At 43.4% G+C, this 14,283-nt stretch overlaps 1 protein-coding gene across 2 annotated transcripts in view; it reads left to right on the forward strand.

Annotated features, from left to right (window-relative positions):
* Positions 1-11,485: 11,485 nt before the first annotated feature.
* LOC100018510 (zinc finger protein OZF-like) overlaps positions 11,486-14,283 on the forward strand; it is a 32,426-nt gene continuing 29,628 nt past the window's right edge. The window contains exon 1 of one of the 2 annotated variants that reach the window (XM_056796873.1): positions 11,486-11,784. In XM_056796873.1, the coding sequence (XP_056652851.1) occupies positions 11,737-11,784 (48 nt within the window). In that variant the 5' untranslated portion in view covers positions 11,486-11,736. The remainder of the gene's footprint in view (positions 11,785-14,283) is intronic. The other variant, XM_056796872.1, reaches the window with a different exon arrangement.

A 14,283-nucleotide genomic window follows, 5' to 3' on the forward strand; every position in this document is an offset into this window, starting at 1 on the left:
AGGACGATGAGGGGAAATATCAAAAGGAGAACTGAATGATTGTAATGAATAAACACTGTATAAAAGGCAGTTGGAATGAGGTAGAGAGGCCTATCAATGCTGAACAGAGGAAGACTCTTGAATTCTTTGTTTTTTAAACCCTTACCTTCCTTCTTAGAATCAGTACTGTGTATCGGTTCCAAAGGTAAAGAGCAGGAAAGAGTAGACAGTGGTGATTAGGTGACTTGCTCAGGGTCACATAGTTGGACCCATGAATTCCAGAGCAAATGGGAGTCACTGGCATTTCTTGAGTAGGAGAATGGCATGGTCTGACTGAGATCGGAGAGTCAAGTTAGACTCCACCATCAGTCATAGGAAGCAGCACTGTGGCCTAAATAGAACCCTTGTTTAGGAGTCAGGAAATCTGGCTTCAACTATTAGACTACCTACTTAGTAGACACTGTGTCAATCACTGACTTCTCTTATTTCCTCATCTGCTAATTGCAGATAATGTCCCTCCTAATCTAGTTGTAGTGAAGTGATGGTGAAGGGAAGAGTTCACAAGGGCCTAAAGTCAGAAAGATTTGAGTTCAAATCTGGCCTCAGACTCTTCCTAGCTGGGTGACCCTGGCCAAGTCACTTTACCTCTGCTGACTCAGTTTCCTCAATGGTAAAATGACAACCTACCTCTTAGGATTGTTGTGAGGATCTTAAGAGATGGCATTAAAAAGTGCTCAGTATAGCCTAGCATAGAATAGACTAGCTGTCGATATTTTATTTATCCATTAAATTTATGTATTATCTCTAAATCTGCTTCTGAAGTTTCTAAATTTTCTATGTCAAGTTGTAACCGATTTGATAACACTCTAAACATGAAAAAATAGATCAGTGGACATGTGTTGAGAGCTTATTATGAGCTGTGTATTATGCTAAGTGCTGGACATCCAAGAAAGAGGCAAAAAATGGCCCCTACTCTGAGGAAGCTCACAGAAGACAACATTCAAACAAAAACATACCAAGGAAGCTATACATAGGATTGATAGGATATCCAAGGAAATAAATATCTCCTGGTTCCCTTGACCTTTCTTAGTATTGAGTTCCCTTCCGATTCCCTATGTTCTTATCTGTTTGCCTTAGGGTAAATGGAAAACTCCTAAAGGAAAGGCTTTTTTTGCCTTTTTTTTGCCTTTTTGCCTTTGGCCTTTGATTCCTCATCACCTAGAACTGGGAGTACCACCTACCAGAGATTTCATAGATAAGGGTTTCATTGGGGAACTAAGGCCCCTGAGGAATCCAGGGCCTCCTTTCCTCTGCAATCAGGGGTGACCCTCAGCTACCTTGTTCTAGGTCATTGGTCCTCATTAAGGCAGGAGGAGACCCCTCTGAGAGCTTGGGGTGAGGGACTGAAGCAAGGAGGACTTGAGGAGGAGAAGGAGAAAATGGGGCAGACTCACCCACAGCAGGAACAGACCCCAGAAGGCCCTGAAGCTCAATAGAGTAACCTCAGGTTCAGTTCAGTGGGACCAGAACAAGAGCTCCCACCTAAAAAGACTCATCAAGGCTGAGGGTTGCCTGAGGAAGTTTCCAACAGAGAGTGTAGTCCTGGTACCTCTCATTTCCTTATCTGGCCTCTTTCCTCCCAAGGTTCTGAAGCTCTGGGCCTCAGGCTCTGGGAGTTCTGCCTTTATTCCAGGCCTCAGCTCTGCCCTGCCCCATCTTGATCACCTCCAGGTGGTGGAATTTCCCCTTAATTCAGGCCTTATTTACTTCCCTTGGCAGAAGGCATTTTAGAAGGTTTTGATTTCTTTATCTAAGTAGCAGATTTTGGATCCAGTCTAGTGCATTTTTTAAAAATCATATTGTATCGTTACCCTTAATTATATGTAAAAATGATTTTTAACCTCCTTAAAATTTTTTTTTGAGTCAAATTATTTTCCTCTCTCTATGGGAGTCATGTGTGGAAGACTGGTGATGAGTGATTGGATCTGAGGGCTGTTATAGCCATGGAGAGTGAGAGTGAGCCAGCTAGGAAAACTAGCATCTAGAGAGAAAAAGTGAGATAAGGAGAAGGACCAGAAAGGTGAAGCCAGCATGCCTTTTGAGAAGGACCAGTGTGAAGAATCATGGCACCATAACTGGGGCTATGACTTCCTTTATTGTGACTAAAAGAAAGACTTTTATAGAGAGAAAAATCCTAAGCACAACAACATTCCTGGGGGCCTGGATGTGTTACTCTCCCACAGGATAATGTTTATGAAAATGACTCCACACATGAACATTACTAGGGTTGCTATTATAGAGGTAAGCAAGCTGAGAAACTGTGATTGCTAATCTCTTCTGTGTAACTTGGAGAAAGGGAAGTGTGGTACTTTCAGTCTTGGTATTACAATGACTTCTTTGCTTTCCAGAGTGAGGGGGGACTCAGGACTTCATGATGAGCTTTGACTGAGTGCAGTACTATTGACTATCAATTACTGTCTTTATAGATTGTTTAACTCTGAGAAGACCAAAGAAAGATCTGGTCTTTGGTTTGGACTCTGAGTCTGCTAAGGCTCAGAGTCCTGACATGGTTCTTGTTGAGACTCAACCAGCTATCCTTTGCTATTTTATAATTTGAAGGCAAAGATAAGATTTATCAGGATGATAGTGGTAGTTTTTATTTAGATAGTATAAATTTGGGTTAGTCAGATTAGGAAGGATTAGTATAGTCTGTGAAACACAGGATAAATGGTTTCTTCTGGAACCAGGGAGTTTTATTTGGGTGGAGTTGGAATCCCTTAGAGTTAGAAATCCTTTTATCCTCATATATTTCAACAAATACTTTATTTTTCGTAACCAGAGTGTCTTTAGGATCCTTGTTCCTGACCCTGAAATGGCATTCATTTATGAGCTTCACTTCACTGACATAAACTGAGAATAGTTTGTGAGCACAGTAAGCAGAGTATCTGAAATCATTTTATAATCAATAATCAAATGCATTGCCTTTATTAGTTCTACTGCCCCCCTTTTATTTTTTGAGTCATGAAAATGTCTCCTAGTAGTATTTAGATTGTTCTCATCAAAGATTAAATACTGAGTGTGAATATGACATTTTGGGGGTGTATTTAATCATCTTCCCCTTTATAACTTTAAATAAAAATATCCCAGTGGTGTGATTTCCATAAACATTTTTTTTCAAAAATCTTACACATTATAGTTGAGATAAAAACCTGTTCTTATTAGTGTTCTGATTTTATTCATATATAATCCATAATTTCAAACAACTTTCTTGTGTTGGGCTTACTTATTCTGGTCTGTTTCGAGGAACTATTTTCTTTCAGCTTTTCTAGATAGTAAATATCAATTCCCTATTCTTTTCATTCCATATCTCCTTTATATTTGCTTTACTATGATTGTTTAAAATATTTTGTCTTTCTGTCTTTAACTTCTTAATTAGTTTGTGATGAGATGGGTTTACTCCTCTAGAAAATTATTTAATCCTTTGGTCCTGCTTGCCTAAAATCATAGGTACGCTGTTTCTAAATTGTGTGAATGTTCATGTAATAAAGCCAATGGAGGAATTCTTATTCCAATACAGAAGTTGGGTACAACCTGATAAATACTTCTCAACCTTCAATGACTTCACAGGACCATACGTACATTTCAGAATCATTAGTAGTTTTTCCACAGTCATATACGATTATCTTTAAAGTGGAATCTAAGTAAATGTCCATTCCAACTGTGGGATCAAATTTCCCTTCTGTTGTGGTAGTACGCCCTCCTTCCCTGCCCCAGTGACCATTGGAGAAAGAGAAGGAGAGCCATCTTTGTCTTTTATCAGTTATGTATAGTCTTAAAGTTACTTTGCCATGTACCCGAGACTCCCAGGCAGGGAGAATCATAGTTCTCTTAGACTCAATCCTCATTTTTTAGTTTGTACACATGAGACAAGACAATGCCAGAGGACAATAACAAGTTAAACATAGACCACCTTTATTTATTTATTAAAACCCTTACCTTCCATCTTAGAGTCAATACTGTGTATTGGCTCCAAGGCAGAATGCTAGTAAGGGATAGGCAATGGGGGTCAAGTGACTTGCCCAGGGTCACACAGCTGGGAAGTGTCTGAGGCCAGATTTGAACCTAGGACCTCCCGTCTCTAGGTTTGGCTCTCAAGCCACTAAGCCACCCAGCTGCCCCCTAGACCACCTTTAACACAGAGTGATCATGTTCTAAAATCATTGTTGTTTTGGGATTAACTGCTGCTCAGACCCTTCTTGGCAGTGAGTTGTTGAAAAGTCCTCGAGACTCTTGGCTAAAGCTGTTTCTTTCCATCTCTCCAGGTCTTTCAATCTCTCCTCTGGCTGCACTTGTGCTCTCTTACATTGGGATGTATCCTCAGGCCTTGTCAAAGTTCTTTTTACATCCATCCTGGCTTTTGTGTCGAATTGATTCTGTTTCTGGTTCCTGCAATCTTTTTGGAAATGAAATATACTGGGCTGTCTCTTTGGAAAGGCACCTACGGTACTCCGGAATGGTTTGGTGTTTGGCTTGGTGGGGCTGTGATCTGTTGGTTCCACTTTTCACCTGCTCACTTGTGTCTTTTGTGTCCCTAAAGAATTGCTCTTGGCCAGGAGTCTTGTGAGTGGCGTGGATGAGCTGGTGGGGGATCCCTGCTGCTCGAGGAGAATCTGATTGGAGCATGTCTGTTTCTGGCTACTTCAGCTGCCATGTGTGATTGGATCTGAGGGCCATTGTAGCCTTGGAGAGTGAGAGTTAGCCGGCTAGGGAGACTAGCAATGAGAAAGAGAGAGACCAGGAAAAGGACAGGAAAGTGCAGCCAGTATGTCTTCTGAGAAGGGCAGAGTGTGGAAGAATCACAGCATCTCTCCCTTCTTCCCCTTCCCCTTCTCTGAGTAGTGAAATAACTACTGAAATAGTAGTAGTCTCTCAGAAACTGAGAATGACAATTGTCTTTGTGCAGTTTCATCTACTGTATACCCTCATGTGGCACATGGGGCATGGGACGCCAGTTGTTACGGGAGGTGTGGTTGTGGCCTGGTGTCAGCTTTCACGCGCAGCGGCAAGACGTCGACTTTGTTCATCTTCAAAGGTGGTGGCGGCATGGTGAGTGTGGGTTCGCCAGCTGCCTCTGTCAGAGGCAGCGAGTTCTAGTGGCTTTGGTGTAATGCCAGCCCACTTCAAGTTGGACTTTAGCTGATCCTTGAATCTTTTCTTTGGTCAGCCTTGTTTCCTGAGTCCAGCTGACAGTTCACCGTAGAATACCTGTCTTGGTATTCGCTGTGGGTCCATGCGGATGACGTGTCCAGACCATCGTAGCTGGGTTTTGAGGACCAGGACTTTGATGCTGGTGGAGTTGGCTCTGTCGAGGATTTCCTGGTTGGTGATTCGGTCCTGCCATCATATGCTCATGATTGACCGGAGGGAGCATTGGTGGAATTGCTCCAGCTGTTTCATGTGCTTCCAGTACAGTGTCCATGTTTCACAACCATACAGGAGCGAGCTGAGGACTACTGCGTTGTACACTTTGAGCTTCGTCGCAGTGCTTACACCTCTGTGTTGGAGGACTTTGGAGTGCAGCCGCCCGAGTGCCTGGCTGGCCTTTTGGATCCTGGCATTGATCTCATGGTCTAGGGACCCATCGTTGGCGATGGTGCTGCCCAGGTACTTGAAAGTGTTGACATTAGAAAGCTGTGTGCCGTCGATAGTTATGCACGGCTGGTTAGTTGGACTCCCTGGTGCAGGTTGAAACAGCACCTCTGTTTTGCTGAGGCTGATGGTCAGGCCAAACAGTTTTGTTGTGGTAGAGAACCTGTCCACAATGGTTTGAAGGTTATTTTCTTGATGGGCCATGAGAGCACAGTCATCTGAGAAGAGAGCTTCCAGGATGAGTCTCTCTGTTGTCTTTGTTTTTGTAGTCAGCCAGCGAAGGTCGAATAGTGATCCATCCAGTCGGTATTTGATGTAGATGCCCAGGTCTAGATCCATCACAGCATGTCGTAATACTTGGGTGAAAAATAGGTTGAATACTACCGGAGCGAGGACACAGCCTTCTTTCATGTCATTGGACTGGAATGTTTGCAAATAGTGTGGATCTCTGAGACGACTCACTTTGCAAGATGCGCGAACTGTCTGGGCACGTTTTGGATGGCGAGGCGCAATGCGCATTTGAAGAGTCGCTCTAACCAATCGGTGGTCTGTCAGGCATTCAGCTCCTCTCATGGCTTTGGTGATCTGTACATCTTGGATGTCTCGCTGGCATACAATGATGTAGTCAATGAAATGCCACTGCTTTGATCATGGGTGCATCCACCCAAGGAGAGAGACTATCTAGGTCTCTAGGTTCAACGCAGAAGAACTAAACAGAAACTCAACTCCTGGCTGCTCAACTGTCCTTCTCAGAAGGAACTGCCTGTCACTCTCCAGAGTTCTGGAACCTTGCTCTTCTGCCTTGCAGGATCTCTTGTTCCTGCTAATTTCCCTGTAACAGTGGGCAAGCAATCTGATATGGAGTGTACAGAAGCAAAACTGTCAAACCTTTCCCCATACTCATCACTGAGTGGAAGAGAAACTGAGCAAAGAAAAAAGGAAATCTCCATCCAGACTCCATCAGTTCCTTCTCTGGAGGCAGAGGGCCCTTTTGTCATGAGTCCTTGGTGTTGTCTTACATGTGGCTGTACTAATTGGTGTTGAAAGCCAATGCAGTGACTACATGAGAGTCAGAATAAGTAGAAGACTTTTGCAGATAAGTATTTTTCATTCCTTCTTGGAGACAAGCACTCATGGTGATAGACTCTTTGAAACTGACTGCAGGAAGGAGAAAGAGAGATCTCTTAAAGACAGGTAGGGGAAGTTGGATTCTCAGTCTATCCCCATTTTTCATTTGCTTTCCTAAAGACTTCTGGGAATTTTCCCCTGCATGATACTGAAGGCCTGTCTTTAGGTTGAACTCAGATAACTTGCTCCCCTTTGAGGAGCCATTTTCTTCATACCTTGCATATGTTCTCTGATTTTGGATTGCCCTTTATGAGTAAATGAGTTTCCTCAGTTTTTCCCTCTTCATATATAAAACCCAGTGGAATTGCTATGGGCGGGAAGTGGGAGGAGGGGAAGGAAAGAATGTGAATCATGTAACCATGGAAAAATATTCTAAATTTATTAATAAAAATTTCTCAAAACAACAAATTTCAGTCTCTTTGCTGTCCCTTGTGACAAGGAAATCACTTTAAAAGACTGATATATATTAATTTAAGGTCACCAAGGAATTCAGCTATGTAATTCCTAAATGAAAACTCAAGTCAGCAGTCAATCTTTTATGGAGTTTAATTACAACAGGAGGAAGAAAGGAATTAGAGAGTGAGAGAGAGAAAAGGGAGAGAAGGGAATAGGGCTTAAATACCCCTTCTGTTTAGGCTGGGCCAAAAGGCCCAAGCCCTTAGATAGCTGGGGCAAAGAAAGGAGATCAGTCCCTATTACTCACGTGACCAAAATGGAGAAACAGTCTCAGAGGCCCCCACCTTCAGCTTTCTTCAGAGCAAGCTTCTCAGAGCACACTCCCACCACTCAGACAAACTCCTCAACCACCACCCTGAGTCTTCAGACCCCTCTATCTTCCAAGAAACTATCCAAGTTCCCTCCCCTCAGCTCTCACATCTACCAATCACCGTCCATCAATTTCCCTGTGCCAATGGAGGCTCTAGCTTAACCCAGGACAGCCCAGAGGTCTCTGGCTTTGCACATGTCTGTTGAAGGTCATATTTTCAAATAATTAAATCTTTGATCCTTTGCTTCAGCCCTTCCTAAATCCTGTTAACCTGAGTAGGGTAGAGATTGGAATAATTAAATTTTGATCTATGCTGCAGCCCTTCCTCAATCCTGTTAGGACTGAGTAGGGTGGAGATTGATTCCAAGTATCTCCATTGTATCAATTCTAAAATCAATCATGACTCAAAGAAATTCCTGTTCTATGCTTAAGCATAGGTCAAAGTCCTTTCCATTGTTCAGCAAAAGGTTTCTGTCCTAAAGTAATCTTAAGAAGGGAGGAGGAGGAACCTCCCATGCCAATGGGGTTCACATTCCAATAGAGTTTCCACTATCAATAGGAAATTTTTCAAGTATGAAATTTCCCAATGGTGAAATTTCCAACATTTATAAATCTAAGGAATTTTAAGGTTTACACCCTCTAACCCAGGAAAGTAGAAGGTTCATGGGAATGTGCCTTGGCAAGAAAAGTGGGAAGGGAAGATCTTGATGCCATGGAAAGAAACCATCCTGAACATGAGAGCTGCCCAAAAGGAGTTGTTGGGGAAGGTTAGCATCTGGAATGTGAATTACCCCCCTTTGGGGATGTTGTAAAGAGTCAGAATTAGAGGGAAGGTCCCTTCCACCTCTGATTCTGGGATCCTCTGTGGTTTAGAATCCTTGGACTAGAATTCTATCCTTTGGGTATGCATGTGCCACAAGGGTATATGTGCATATGAGTCTGTTTTCTGTTTAGGAGTTTAATTAGAGGGGAATCTAGACCCTCCAGAAGGAAGGATTGTTTCCCTTAATGGTGTTAGACTTCCACTTGAAAGCCAGTATAAAAATAAAGAAAATATTTAGCTGGAAAAACTGTTTCTATATAGGTTCAAAACTTTTTAAAACTGTTCCAATACTTTTGATAGATGTAATCAAAAGTATCCTCAGTGATGAAGTGAAGCTCAAATGTGAACTTCCCGTCAGGCCCAGGTACAAAGATGCTAAAGAGACTGTTATTATAGACATAAAATTTTTGTTGAACTGTATAAGGATAAATAAAGGACTTCTAATTCCAAAGGATTCTAAATCCACCCAAATAAACTCCTAGGTTCCACAAGGAACTGCTTCTCCTGTGTTTCACAGGTATACTACTCCTCCCTGATCTGACTAAACCAAATTTATATTATCTAAATAAAAACTACTGCTATTATCCTTATACTTCTCAACTTTGTCTTCAAATTATAAAATAGCAAAGGCTGCTGTTTGAGTCTCAACAAGAATCAAGTTAGGACTCTGAGCCTTAACAGAGTCAGAGTCCAAACCAAAGATCAGGTTTTCCTTCTTAGAGTTAAACAATCTATAAAAACCACAATAGACATTCACTAGTGTTTCCCAAGTTGGGAAAGGAAAACCCTGAGCTCCTTCAGGTCTTTCCCTCAGACAGAGAAAGGTAAAGATGTTACCTCCTCCAGCCCTCAGAGAGTGTGTGTCTCTGCCAACTGCCAGAGAGAGTAATTGACACAGAAAAATGGTTATAACTATCAGCATTTGAAATGAACATGCTCTCTCAGCTCTGCTTCAACTCCACTTCTTTTCTCAAGTAGCCACTTTACTTCTTATCCCTAAACTAATAAAACAATACTTATTTCCTAATATTATCCTTATACCAGGCACTGTGGCCCTCAGAGTAGACCCAGTAAGACCCAACTGAAGAGATGGCCAGGGGTGTCTGTCTGAGCCTCTTGTCTCAGAATGTGCCCTCCTATTCCAGAGCCAGTTCATGCAGTGTAATGTGGGTCTTAGGAGCAAGGGAGAAAGGGCTGCAGGGAAGGCCGGGTCTCTCCCTGTTGGGTCCTCTCTTTGGTAGAGCCAGAAGCTGAGCCTGGGAGCAGATTGAGACTGATGGAGAAGCTCCAATCCCTACCTGTGCTAAGGTGCTACCTCTCTCCCTCCTTTTTCTCTGAATCCCCTAAATCTGAGTCTGAGTCATGGCTATGGCCTGAGCTTTATCTGGGTTAAGAAAAGTAGCCAGGGGGAGGAAGAGTAGGAAAGGAGCTCCTGAAATGAGGAGATAAGCAGAGAGAAGTAAGAGGTTGTCAGACAGGACATTGGAGATCAGAAGGGGAAAAGAGAAAATGCTAGAGATGAGTATGAGGAAGCTGTAGGGCCAGAGCAGCCTCCACTGAGAACACTGAGGGATAGGTCCTAGAGGGCAGATTAAGGGTCAAGGAGTTAAGAAGCATCAGGTCCTGGAGGGTGCTTCTTAGTTCTTCATCTAAGCAGAGGTGACCTGTCAGTGCTGGGAAGCTTTGGGACTTGGGCTCTGACCACTGCTTTTTGCCAAGCCTCAGGCTCACCCCTAGCCTCCAATTGGTCTGATTGGTTTAGACACCATGAGGAGAGAGCCCTGGGATAGAGAGGGTGAAACCTTAAAAAGAGGCTTTCTTCTTTTCCAGAATACCCAGACATGAATGAAGTTACAAAGGGTAGCCCCTGCTCTCATCTGCCTAAACTGACTCCTATGAGTAGGTTTGTTCCCTGACTGGCCTCACCTCAGCCAAGGGAGAGGAGACTCACCCCTCAGCTTCCATTCTCCCAACAAGCCAGCTTTACAACAAACCATGGACCAAGGGCTGTCAGAGTCTTTTCAAGACCTATTGCCTCTTGGGCATTGGAAAGAAGAGGGAGTCAGCCAGGAGAGCTTGCTCAGACTATGCTAGAAAGACAGGGGACCATTGAGGGGGCTGGGAGGATCCCTTATTTTCTTCAAGACTTGACTCAAATATCATCTTCTACAGGAAACTCTTTTTACCATCACAGATGTGGGAACTCACCTCCCCAAGACATACTGGAATACAACCAACCAGAAGATAATAGAGACATAGGGACAAATATGGAGAAATAAAGCCGTGGCGGTATGCAAAAGGTCAGCCACCCAAAGCAGGAAGCAGCTTCAGGAAGTGTAAATGCCACAACATGCAATGCATTCCTGTGCCACATGCCTCTCCCTATTTTTGTTCTTTAAATTTGAGCTCACTCTTCCCAAAGATCTTCAAAATGTGCAGGGGATAAGAGTTTGCCAGAATTAGAGGAGTTTTGTATCAACTGTTCTGACATTTCAATAGTAAATGTTCATTGGTAAAAGGTGGCTGATTAACAATGGGCAGCACACTAGAAGGGGCTCCTGAGTAGCCCCTACTACGAGAAATTTAGTCCTTCCGATTACTTTGGACTCCGAGAGAGAAGCCAGTTGACTTCTGAATTAACTTGAGTTAGTTTGTCCCATAGAACAAGTGAGAAGGAAGGAAGCCAGGAAGGAAGAGAAGGGAGGAAGAAAGAAAGAGAAAAAAGGGAAGAAGAACCAAAGAGAAAAAAATAAGTAAGGAAGGAAAGAAGTGAGGAAGAGGAAAGGAGCACACAAGAGGTTATCATGTTAAAAAGAAAAAAAGTAACGGTTTTTATGTCTTTACGAAGCCTGATGGATCTCTCACTGTAAGCCCGGTTAGCTTCTTCCTCTTGAAAGACCCAATCAAAATAGAAGACATTGCAACCCTTTTTGCTCATGCGCAGAATACATGCCTCTAGTCTTCGGACTACGATTCCCTGAATTCTCTGGGGCCAAGGTCTTTTCCACTTCCACTCGTCTCATGATAGTCTTCGGGTTCAACATCCGCCGTTGTTTCCTCTTTGTTTTCGGTCCACCCCGCAACACGTGACTCCACCTGCCAGCCAATCAGCAATGTCTACCGGTGTCCTATTCCGCCCCGCCCCCCAGGGATCGGGCTTCATTCTGATGCGTGATGCTTTTGCGGCCCCTGGCCCGAGGGCCGTCCGGTCTGAGGTTGGGGATGGCTGGGGTTCGGTCTCTGGCCAAACGGCCCTCTCCAGAAGCGCCCTGAGCCTCAGCCCTGGCCCGGCCCGGCGCGGGATGTGCCGTCCCTTCTCCGGGCCGGGCCGCTCGGGGGCCTTCGCTAACTCCAGGCCTGCCTGCTGAGTAGGAGGAACCTGGAGAGCGGGATGGAGCCGGGGCGGATCCTGACGTGCGTGTCGGCTCAGGCCCCCGAGGTGAGCCTCCTGGAGAGGGGAATGGGGAGGAACAGAGGGAGGGGCCTGCGGTATAGACCCTCCTCTGGGCCACCTATCGCAAGGACCCCTAGTGCAGACCTGTAATCCTCGGGGGCATCTCTGGGACGCTCCCTGGTGTCAGGGCTCTCCCCACTCCCTTTGCTCCTCAGTCCGGCCTGGGGTCTCCTCCCGCCTCAGGGGAGACACTCTTTGCCGCCCTGTCCCAGTGTATAAGTATCATTGATTACGATTAAGGGCATTTCCATGAGGGGTCATGGCCTCACTTTCCGGCCTTTACCTTTCTCCTGGCTTCTCCGCCTCCACTGCATTCTCTTCCTGTCTCAAAAGAAATGGCACCCAAGTTTTTTGAGTCTGGACAGACTCTTTGCCTTTGTGCTGGAACTAAAAGATCTGCTCCATGCTTGCCTTAATGCCTCATTTCCCTCCCCAACATTTATTCTTTTTCCGGGGCATTTAGGGATGCTAGTTGTGATGTGGGAGAAACACACTCAAGTCTGTAGTTCTGTAGTAGGGTCTCACCCCGAGAATGGGAGACTCAAACTCCATTCAGTCCTGAAGTAAGAAAAGAATTTTATTTGAAGAAGAGGTTTATGGTGTTGTTGTAGCTGGTAGAAGAGTCCGGGGGCTAATCAGGTAGCCTTAAGGCTGATAGATAAGCTGTGAGGCTCGTAGAATAGCCTCCTTGGAGCTGATAGTATGGAGTAGCAGCTCTGCTATAGGGTGGCAGCTTCCTCCAAGGAGTGAAGCTGCTCTATAGATCAGGGTTGGTATATTTATTGGGGTCTGGTAACTTAGCATCTCTTTCCAAACTCAGGTATGGGTATGTTTTGGGGTTTGTTGCCCTAGGGAATAAGAAGCATGTGCATGATTGGGGACCTTAATGTGGAGCCTCAGTGGCCTTCCATTGTCCACCTTGTCATCATTTGCCAGGGAGAGGTCGTGATACCCTTCCAGAGTGGGAACATGGGGAGGGGATACAGTACACTGGATGACCACTTTAGGTAATTATTTCTAAGAACACTATAAGCAATTAATAGTGATTACAAAGCTGATGCCTAGCATAGAACCTTACTGATCGATGGTACACAGAATGGCAATTGAACAATCTAGAATTCATGCTGAAACTACAGGTGTTGCAGTTGATGTTTAACTAATGCTAACTAGTGAGAAATGTAAGATTTTAGAGTATGAGGGTCCCATTCCTATTACCACCTCTTACTGTCCACTGCCAGACCACATCAGTTGCTCAGCCCTAAACAAAAGATGAATATGAGAGAGGACCTCACATGAAAGTTTTAGTATTATTGTCCTGACACAGTCTAGACTTTCCTGTTAGTAGTCATGCACTTGCCTTTCTGTTTGTAGGAAGAAAAGTTTTTAGGATCAAAGATTTAGTTGGAAGAAATCTTGGAGGTCAAGTCCAACCCCTTCATTATATTTTTTGGATGAGAAAAAAAATGTACCTTCATTTTCACCAGTCTCTAACTGAAAATTTTAACATTTTTTAAATTGTGAGTTAAAAAAAAATTATTCTGAAAAGTCCAGAAGCTTCACCAGCCTACTCAAAAAGCCTATGATACAAAGAAGATTAAGAATTCCTGGCTTTAGAAGGAATGCTTATCCCTTGGAATCACAAAATCTATAATGTTACATAGTTCTTAAGTCCCTTTTGCAATGGCAAACCTTTTAGAACCACTCTCTTACCCCAGACAGGGGAGGGAGGAAGTCCCATTGCACAATATTGACTCCAAGACAGAAGGCAAGGGTTTAAAAAAAAAAAAAAAGAACTGGAAGGAACCTTTAAAAGCTATCTAGTCCAACATACACTTTTATTTTGTTTATTTGTTATTAAATTTTTTCAGTGAACAAAAATCTGCTTCCTCTTCTTCCCCACAAGAAAAACAAGCAGTTATAATAAAGCAAAACAAATTACAATCTGTCTGTACCATCACCTCTATCAAGAGACAGGCACTGTGTTTTATCATTAGTCCTCTGGAATTGTGGTTGGTCATTAAATTCATCAGGATTCATGCCTTTCAAAGATTTTTGCCGTTATAAATTTTTTTATTCTACTTCTGTTCACTTTATTCTGCATCAGTTTATATATAGACCTTCCCATTTTTCTCTAAACCCATCCCCTTCATATTTCTTACAACACAATAGTGTTACATCATATTCACATAACTTGTTTGGCCCTTTCTCAGTTGTTAGGTATCACCTCAATTTCCAATTCTCTGCCACTACAAAAGGAGCTGCTATAAATATTATTGCACATATAGGTCCTTTTCTTTTTAAAACTTCTTTAGAGGTGTAGATCTAATAGTGGTATTGCTGGGTCAAAGCTTTGGGGCATAGTTTCAAATTGCTTTTCTGAACAGCTGGACCAGTTCACTTTACCAATGCTACATTAATATAACCTGTTTTCCTATAGTATTCTCCAGCATGTCATTTCCTTTTGTCAACTTTGCTAGTTATTTT

The sequence above is a fragment of the Monodelphis domestica genome, chromosome 4 (genome assembly GCF_027887165.1).
Source record: "Monodelphis domestica isolate mMonDom1 chromosome 4, mMonDom1.pri, whole genome shotgun sequence".
NCBI classification, from domain to species: Eukaryota; Metazoa; Chordata; class Mammalia; order Didelphimorphia; family Didelphidae; genus Monodelphis; species Monodelphis domestica.